This window comes from Nothoprocta perdicaria, unplaced genomic scaffold (assembly GCF_003342845.1).
Source record: "Nothoprocta perdicaria isolate Ctin4 unplaced genomic scaffold, notPer1 scaffold_155, whole genome shotgun sequence".
In the NCBI taxonomy this organism is placed as follows: domain Eukaryota; kingdom Metazoa; phylum Chordata; class Aves; order Tinamiformes; family Tinamidae; genus Nothoprocta; species Nothoprocta perdicaria.
This window is the reverse complement of record NW_020454705.1, coordinates 350244-360188: the sequence shown is the minus strand read 5'-3', so window position 1 is coordinate 360188 and position 9945 is coordinate 350244. Positions and strand designations below refer to the sequence as shown.

Here is a 9945-nt window from a genome sequence, read left to right as displayed (position 1 = left end):
CTCTCTGCCCAAGTCACCAGCCTGTCCAGGTCCCTCTGTTGCAGCCTGTCCAGGTCCCTGTTAGTTGCATTTGATGTCCAATACTTTAATTCAGGTGACTTCTGAGAGTCTGCATGGTCTGTAATGGGCCAGTTGCACCAGTGCTATTCAGGCTCATAGGAAAACTTGCCCTTTTCTGAAGAATTTGCATTTCACAAAGGCACAGAGCAGAGTGAGGGCCTGCAGCACGTGAGCATGGGAGCAGGCAAAGGTTGCAGCATGTATATGCACAAGTGCAAAGGACATGCTCCTAATGCTCTTACACCTTCTGAAGAAAGAGGTTTCCACCTCACACTTAGTGGTACACTAAATGCTACTTAGCTATCTCAATGTGCAACAAAATCTCACTGCCTTCTAGGATTTTCTTACCCCTTCTTTCCATCTGTGCGGGTACTTCTGAAGTAGAGGACAACTTCTTACATTCAATCCTTACTGTACAAAAGGTATTGATTCCATTTAACTCAGAAGAGTTTCAAAGAAAATGAAATAATGCTAAATAAGCATAAAGTTATGCCAAAGATAGCAATATTTTACTAATTTAAAGTAAAACTCAAATGTATATTTTGAAAGAAAAGAGTGAGAAAGGCATTGGATAGAGAAAAAACACTTTCCCCTCCAGAAGAATTGCTTCACCCACTCTGGCTAAGCACTGRTTCAGCTCTGGGCCTTTTCCTGATGAGTGTATCATGCTTTGAGCACAGTTAAAATGCTTGAGAGTCTTCAAGTCTTAATTTGTTTTTCTGACTTYGTGCTTGAAATAATTGATAGCTTTTCTTAGAGGAGACACATCTCTTCCAGCAGACAAGGCCTTGAGTCGAATCAGTAGATTTTTTTTTTCATTTCAGGTTCATTTGCAGCTGAAATTGTTTTGCTTCAGGCCAGAAATGGTCCGTTAATGGTTCTGATAGTGCTGAAGCCTTATTTTTAAAAACTGTAACATTTAAAAGGCTGAYATGTGGTAGAGTGGGCACCTAGCAGGGCTCCTCTAGAGAGCAGGTGCTCCTCTGCCTTACTGCTCTGCTGTATAGGGCCCTTCCCTCTGCCCCCGCGCATATATTTTTTCACCAAATGTAGCATATGGCATTGATAGGAGAGAATATTCAATATTTGATGCACTATTTACTCAGGTSGGAGCAGAAGGAGTCTCAGCTCACAGGTAGAAGAGGAGTTGAGGCCTATTTAGTTGGTCACCTTTTCTCTTGCCCTGATAAAGCCAGGCCTACCTGTGTTCAGGAAAATGGTAATGAAACAGGGGAGTGTGTTAATATGAGCTAATATTCAGTTTGTAGAGGAGCTAAGCAAGGCRTTGTGGCCCAGCCTTGAGGCCTGAGTGATGCCCACCTGGTAGCCTGGGAGCAGGAGGGATGCGACGTGCCCTGGTTCTGCAGACCCCRCGGGGCTCGTGGTCCCGGCACGTGCTGGAGCAGTGAGGGGTGCCCGAGTTTGGCTGCAGTTATTCTGAACCAGGAAACAGAAATACTCGTGGTCCAGTTCCCACCTGTGTGGGGTCGTGGTTTCAAATTAGTTTTCAGTCTGATTTCAGTTTCTCTCTTAGCATTCCATAGAGACACATAGGAGTGTTTAATATAAACCAGAAAATTAAAACTTCCCAAGAGAAAACATGTAAGGGATAGATATGTAAGAAMACATAGGAATAAATCCAGGGAAACTCATAGTAAGTTGTATTGCCCGGTTTAGAGTTGCGTTATAAAGACAAATGTGCTATATGTACTATAATGTACATAATGTACATGTACTCTGTGCTGTATGTGCTATAATACCACACTTAGARGAATCAGCTAAGATGTTAACTAATGGTATCTGAATGGAGATGTTGTCGGAGACTCTAGGATTAACTAATAGGATTAATTAATTAATATTATAAAGCYGAGTATGAAGATAAGGATGTCAGGATCTGCAGAGCTGCTTAGTATAAATGTGTGCCATGTCTAATGTTAAGTATGTGTGCAGAAAGAGATGCTGTTTCCAGAAGGGAGCACTTTCTTTTTCCTGACTGTCACATTTACTGCATTCACTAGCAGCAGGCTCTTCCCACAAAGATAATTCTGAAGTGCGGGTTTTAAGAAGCCAGTCCTCCATTTCTTAGAAATGGCTCTAGATGACAATGTCAAACACTAGTACAGWCTTTGGTCGTTAATTCTTGGGAAAGGTTCAAAAGTGTTTCTGGCAATAGGGTCAAGAGGGTTAAGATAATTAGGCTGCAGAATAGGCAGCCTCCTTGCACTAGTCCTGTCATTTTTCTTACATACTGGGTAAAATTACCACAATGTATGAGAGTTTTTTTTGCTCTGACTTCTATGTTCACATTTTAAATGTTTGTTTCTTGCTAAATGTTTTTTTTTTCCTACTTTGAAGACCTACTTGGAGCAAAAGAGAAATTAATACATATTTTTAAATGATTTCCTATTCACTGACACAGCAAAATACCACAGGCTTTTAGAGATAAGTATAATTAATAAAGGATTGTAATTAATGTGATTCATATCCAATTAGAAATCTGCAACCTACATTGTACTGGAGGTAGTTTTTAACTGCTATTTTTTGGAAAACTTTCTCGTTTTATTTTTGTATACTATTTTTATGTGAGTGTAATCATTGTACTGAAAAAGAACCTTGTAGTGTGGAATGTGTTTTAATTTAGCTTTGTAAATGTTCTCTATCCCTCTCTTCTTTGTAGTATTTATATGGAAGTAATCGAAATGACAACATATTTATTGATCCAACCTACCAGATGTTTGAACAGGAATTAAATAAGATCCTTAGAAGTTGGCAACCAAGCATACTTCCAGATGGTAATTTTATTTTGGTCATGTATGTTTTTCATCTCTTAATAGTTCTATACTCTTAAGCATGCAGATGGAAACAAATATTTTATGCACTGCAACAATGACTGATTAAAAATCAGAAAGATCTCATGCAAGAGTGACTAACTGTACCTTTTTTTACTGTTTTTTTTTCTTGTTAATCCATCTTGCAAGAGCTGATCTTTTGACTCCCTGTTAATTTTAAAACATCTGTTTCAGAAGAGAAAGTTAGAATAAGCTGCTGGTCTGAGTGTCTTCCTTTTCACCAGAGGTGACTCTCTTTTCCCCCTGTGGGTTCTCAGATGGGAACCAAGCCGACGGGCACTGGGTTAGGTGTGGGAAGAGCTAACGAATGATGCACGGAGCAAGTCCCTCTCTGCTGGAGTTGGAGCGTTCTCTGCTACTGGAGTCTTTTGCTCCAACAGTGTTTTGGTTCACAGAGAAAACAGGAATCTTCTTGGAATTTTCTCCCAGCAGACCATTTCTGCTGCAAAGATGAAGAGTCCCTTATTCTTCCATCTCTGCCACAGCCGCCTTGGGAGTGAGATCCTCCTTACCAGCCTTTTCATTTGCCTTCCTAGTGTTGTGCTTGCTCATGCTTGCAGGAGCAGAATAAAACAAAGTCAATTTTGTTGTTGCTGTTGTTTTTTTTTCTTTTTTTTTTTTCATAAAAGGACCAAGATTTGATATTTGATTTTATGTAACAAGATAATGAGGGAGTCACATGTAAAAAGTGCTGTTGAAATAATTAAATAGAAATGTGTTCTGTGTGAAATTACATATGTTAAAATTTCCTATTGGCCTTTTCTGCCTTGAACAGTGGCTGTCTGTGTCTTCAAGAGTTGCTTTTGGGGGATAGTGGTATATAGTTAAGTGTGCTTGATAGAGGCTCCTATCTTGTGTATTGTTGTGTCTGCAGAAACTTATTTCTTTTACATGTGGGCAGTTTATGGGCTAATCCACTGTATTTTYTCTAATACACTTTTTTGAAGGGTCAATATTCTCTCGCGTTGAAGAAGATTATCTTTGGAGGATTAAACAGCTGGGCTCACACTCACCGGTTGCTCTTCTGAATACTCTGTTCTACTTTAACACTAAGTATTTTGGCCTGAAAACAGTGGAGCAGCACTTAAGACTTTCTTTTGGCACTGTTTTTAGACAGTGGAAAAAGAATCCTCTAACAATGGAAAGCAAAGCTTGTCTTCGATATCAAGTGTCTTCCCTGTGCAGAGCTGACAATGAAGGTACTATGACAGTTCCACAATAAGTATTGCAGGAGCATCCACATCTCCCCCAGCTGAGGGGCACTTGGGCTTCTTGCCAGGAGCCTGAGGTCTGCATTTGTAAGAATTTTAACCACTTTCAGCTACTGGATCTTTAATGGGAACGTTTCCTCTGTGGAGATGACAAGTCTCCACGTTAAATGTTCCCTTTGAGCCCATAGGTCTCCATRCAAATGCTGGCACTGTTATGGCTATGGGTTGCATTTCCATTTGCAGATGTGCATAGCCATGGGGGCTGCATTGCAGAGCTTGGGGGCTGTATATTAGCCCTCCCAGTCTGGGATGCTTACTGAAGGATGTAAAGTAACATCAAGTTATGGCTTAGAGGTTGTTGGTTTTCTTTTTAAAGATAAAATTACTACTGGAAAAAGGAAACATGAAGACGATGAACCAGTATTTGAACAAATTGAAAATACTTCTGATCCAGCTAGATGCCCTGTGAAAATGTTTGAGTGCTACCTGTCTAAAAGGTAAGTACCTCACATGGGGTACTGTACCCTAGAGGTGTTCTAGAGTGACCTGACATCAAAGGGGGAGATTTTGGTGCAACAAGAAATAATACTCAAAGTGAGTTAATTGAGATCTCCTGGAAAAAAAATCTCTATTTATAAAAAATTAGAAATGTCTAATTCTATATCTGGACAACAAATGCCAAAAAATATGTGGGCAGCAGCATACTTTAATGTTAATTGTCAAGGACTTAATGTGAGAATGACAGTATGATTCAGTTTTCTTACCTATAAACATCAAGCATCTCTGCAGAGATTTACCACTGAGGGATCTGGTAGGTTTTGCTGTTGAGGGTATCTATTGTGAGGGCTCTGTCTGTTAAAGAAAAACTGGATTGAAACAATGGACTTGCTTTCTCATCCGTCTTCAGGAATTTGAATTTTAAATACTTTTGAGCTACCTGACTTGAAAGTAGGCTTAAAATATCTTTGTGGTAGGAAAAAATCAGTGGCAATAACTTAAGATTTAGAAATAGCTTCCTTCTCATCTGCTCAGGAATTAATACATTAAAAAGAAAAACTTAGAGAAATATATAAAAAATTATCACTGAAGTGGTTTTGAAGTGTTTAAAAACAGAATTTCATGTGAAATATATTTTTTTAATTGGACAAGGCATGAGAGTGACTGATCTAATGGAGATTTTATCTAACTGTAAGTGGAATAAAGGCAAGTGATACAAAAGAAAAATAGATCACATTGCATGTCTTATGATATGCAGTTATATGTATACGTGGCACAATAAATCAAATGAAATATGAGTCCCAAAATGTACAGGGAAATAACATCTTACTCTTAAAAGTGAAGAGTTTATGCACAATGCAGGCAAATGGCCAAGTATATATGAATTTACAAAGAGGAATGRGCAAAAAGTAACTTGTGATGTTCTATTGATGCAAACAGCATTTTTTTCAGAAATTTCTTTAATTCTGGTTGTGTCAAATATTTTTGCCTTTACACTGACCCTCTCTCTGTAAAGAGGATATATTATTGCAGTGCTTAAGCTGGATTTTTGAACTGCTGCTACAGGACCAGTAGGGGGAGAACAAATCACTCCTTTTTCTTCTACATCTCAACTTTGGGAAAAAGGAAGCAATTAAACCCATTTGGAGCACCGTTAATGGTGTGATTTCCATTCAAGTTCCTYTTTCTCCTAACTGTTGGTCACCCATGCAGATTACAGTACCAGACTGCTGCTCTTAGTTTCATTTTTAATACAAACTTTGCATTTGTGGAGAGATAACTTTTATAAAATATTTGACATTTTGAAAGCTCTTGCATTTGAACTGTTGTAAAGTATAAGGTAATACCTGTGAATTGATAACACTTTGCAATCGGTGGACATTTGCAGCTCCATTTTAGGGAATCCCCTGATTCACAGCTGTAGACATATTTTCTTGCTCTTCCCTGCACAAATAGTGGCTTGTGAAAAAGCAGCTAGGAGTTTAAAATGAAGTTTAAATGAAGTTTAAAATGAACATTCACCCCAACAGATGAAGATCCGCACCCGATATTTTATCAGCCAGTTTGGGAAGCTGAGCTTGRTATGTTCACCAAAGACACTTAAATACAGCTGGCTCCTCAAGTCTGCAGTAGATGGGAAAGGAGAACAGCAGAGCTTAAATGCACAGCTTATTTTTTTTCTGAGACCTACCTAAATGGATATTTGTTTTTTCTGAGACTTACCTAAATGGATAAAACGTTAGAATTCCTTCAGGGCCTCCCCTGGTGGCTTACAGGATATATCTGAGTTGGAGCAAGCAATGTAGCTGGATGTAAATTCCAAACTGTAGTRTGTCAAGAATTAAAGGACATTAAGAGTTAAGAGTTAATAACCCCCATTACAGGTTGGACTTAGTGACCAACCCTTTGAGTAAAATAGGGAGGGCAGGGGTTTAGTTTTTTGTTGTGCATCTCAAAGATACAGTTCTTCATTTTCAAGGGTACACCAGGCTCTATATTGAAAAGCAGTCGTGTCACACAGCAGTACCAACAATTGCTTATGCCACTGTTGGGGACCGTTTCCAAATCCCCAGGAGATTGTTGGTTGGCATTCCTGAACACCTGCAAAGTGCTTTGTGGTTTAGCAGATCCTGGAGCTGCAGATGCTGGAGAGCTAGGGAGGGTCCGGTCTGGAGCTCGGTGGGCAGAGCCCTTGGCTCTGCTGGACACAGGACTGGCTCTGCCTCTGCTCTCCCTGAGCACCGCTCTTCCAGCATCTCCTTTTTCCACAACAGTCATCCCTTCTGACTTGCCTAAGGACAACTTCTGTTAGCACAGGAAGTTAGAAAGGACAACATACTGTTTTGTCCCATGGGGCTGCACTTCTGACTTGTCTTTCCCTCCTTTCAGTCCCCAGAATCTGAACCAGAGAACGGACTTGTTCTACCTGCAGCCGGACTGCTCGGTCTCCTCAGAGAGCCCTGTCTGGTACACTTCCATGTCACTGGACCGCAACACTTTGGAAAACATGCTCGTACGGGTTCTCCTAGTGAAAGATATTTATGATAAAGACAATTACGAACTGGAYGAAGATATAGATTAAAACAATCTTCCAGGAAGAGTCAAGAAAACAAACAAACAGCATTAGATATAGTCATCTGCTGCTAGACCTTTATTATGGAAAACATTTCAAGTTTACCCTTTGTTTGATGAGTTTTGTAGCAGTGTGTACCCTCACCTGGGTACTACCGTGTAAATAGTCTGTGAGTGAAAGTTTCATTATTCTGCATAGTGGTTTTAGAAAACTTAACAAACACACTTCAGATTCTTTTTTTTTATTATTATTATTATTATTTATTTGGTTAGGTATGTTTGTAACTTTTTACATTGCAAAATATGAATGAGAATGTGCCATGTGTATTTTTTTTTTTTTTGTAGTAAGAAACATCCATATTGCACAACTCCGCTGTTGCAAGCTCCCTTGAAAGGAGGCTCTTTTAATGGGTTCTTAAGCCAGATGGTTGTGTATGGGTAGCACTACTAAAGTTTAGAACTTGCTGTGTCTTTCAGAATTTTTAAATAAATTGTAAACTAATAGGTTTTTTACTTTTTAGTTACTGAAGCCTTATAAGGTTATGTAGAGAGATTCCATCTTATGTACCAAAAATAGACAAGAGAATGCTGTCGATATTGGTGTACTGTAATGTGAATCTATTCTGGTGAAAACATTTTTGTTGCCCTTATTAAAACCTTAGTGTCCTTTCCTTATTTGTGACTCTCTCTCAATTGCCCCTATAAATAAAATATATATATATATATAAAATAAATGAATATAAGCTTAAAGCATGTGATCATCAAGACATGTATTTTGTAAAAAAAAAGAAAAAAAAAGAAAAAAACAAGTACAAAGAGATGTCTGATGACAATGCTGTATAATTCTTTTCCATCTTTTCTGACCATAAATGCCGGTACCTCATATTACTGTAAATCTGTCCTTTGTAGCCTTAGTGAAAGGGATTTAATGCTGTATTACATAAAGCTAATACAGTATACTAATTTTTTAACTTCTGTTTGTCGTTGCATTGCTGTACTTAAATACAGTTAATACTTGACTGTGGGTGGGAAAATTCTTTTAACTAATGCCTCCATTCAAAAGCCATATGACACATGATGTTGCAGAAAGCTGAAAGATATTTTTCTTAAGAGAACTCCTTTAATTTGTTCTATATCCTTTCGTTGTGCTTCTTTTGCATAAGCAGTCTGATTTCCAGATAAATGTTTAGCTGCTTAAGTTTTGTTACTTGCTCTTGTTTAATTAATGTGAGCAATATGGTGGTTCATGCAATGGTTCTCCTTTTTGTACTCAAATCGTAGTAGAATACTCTGCAGTAGCCGTAAGTTTAACTCTTCTGGATGATTTTAACTACCTGTTGAGAGGAATCATCCATTAAAGGGGAAACATTTTTGCGTGCACGTGTGTGTGTGTGTGTGTGTATATACGTACGTGTATGTATATATGTAAATATATRTATATATACACACACACACATACACATGCACACAAAGATATTACCACCGTAGTATTCATTTCTTGCAAGGGCTGTATGGCTTTCTCATTTTCCTTAGGTTAAAAGAATGCACTTGGGCACTCATATTTCTATATAGAAAAATAAAGCTTCAGTTGCTTTGTTTTGATAAGCAAGTTTTTTAAATTTCTGCTCTTGTGTGTCTATGAGTTTGTATTAACTTTAGATATACCACTATGTCAAAAGTAGATGGGTATGTACATGTTTAATTTCTCATTTATTCTCATGGCATTATCTTTCCTGGGCAGTTGAGAACTACCACAGAGCAACGGTCAGTAGATTGCTGAACACCTGCAGTGCTCTTTTCCTTTCTAAATTACAGAAACTCAGTTCATTGATACTTTCTTTTTTTTCCAAGCCACAACCATAGAATAAATCCAGGGGTTTGGGGGGTTCTGTGGTTGAACCCATGACTTGACTATATTTTACCTGCCTACAATGCTGCTGTTGTTTAACTTGAAATATTTYATTTAAAGATAAGTGTTTTGATAAATAACATCAAGGATCTCTCATATCTTCTGCTCTATAATTCAGACTTCAAGTACTTCAGCATGGGCTTCAGTCCCTATTGCCTACTTAGGACAGTGCTTAACTACAAACTTTTAACATGAAGCTTTGAGTATCCTAAATCAGGGCTAAAGGTAAATGTGCTGAATGTTTTGTCTTAAATGGAGCTTAAATTGTTTTTCTCCAACTGAGATTATGGCTGTTCCWTAAATAAGGTTAGTTAATACTAATAGCATGCTGAAGCACTGATTGACATCTTCAGTGTCATTAGAAAATAATGAATAATCCCTGCAGTTTATCAGAAATCACATTGTCCTGAATTCCTCCCACTCTCTACCCAATATTCACCTTCTGATAGTAAAAATATTCAGGTTAGGTTACAAAATAGAAATTTTTCCATACACATCCATGTCAGATATAAGGATGCTTGTCCAGAAATAACTTTTATTCCAGAAGATGGAGCTATTCCATCATCAGCAATAATGTTTTCGAAGTGTTTAGTTGTGTTCAGACATTGTAAACTGCTGAGGTATCGCATCAAGAAGGCATCATGGCTCAATGTATTTATGTTATTCCACAGGTGGAATGGTGATGCAAAATCCAATAAAAGGCCTTAGTTCTGAAAAAATAAAGACATGCAATTTTGTAATAATTAGGAGTTGAGGACACTGTTTTCTTTTCTCTTAAAGAATGTCACCAGCTGGACTAGAACCAGGTCGGTGTCAAGGCGCCACCCGGCAGATTCCTGTGCAGGGA

General features: G+C 38.2%; 1 protein-coding gene across 3 annotated transcripts in view; it reads left to right on the top strand.

Annotated features, from left to right (window-relative positions):
* Positions 1 to 8567, top strand: part of ZMYM2 (zinc finger MYM-type containing 2) — an 81444-nt gene extending 72877 nt beyond the window's left edge. For all 3 annotated transcript variants that reach the window (XM_026035047.1, XM_026035046.1, XM_026035049.1), the window contains 4 exons: positions 2738 to 2852; positions 3857 to 4108; positions 4497 to 4617; positions 7007 to 8567. In XM_026035047.1, coding sequence (XP_025890832.1) covers positions 2738 to 2852; positions 3857 to 4108; positions 4497 to 4617; positions 7007 to 7199 — 681 coding nt within the window. In that variant the 3' untranslated portion in view covers positions 7200 to 8567. The remainder of the gene's footprint in view (positions 1 to 2737; positions 2853 to 3856; positions 4109 to 4496; positions 4618 to 7006) is intronic.
* Positions 8568 to 9945: the final 1378 nt, after the last annotated feature.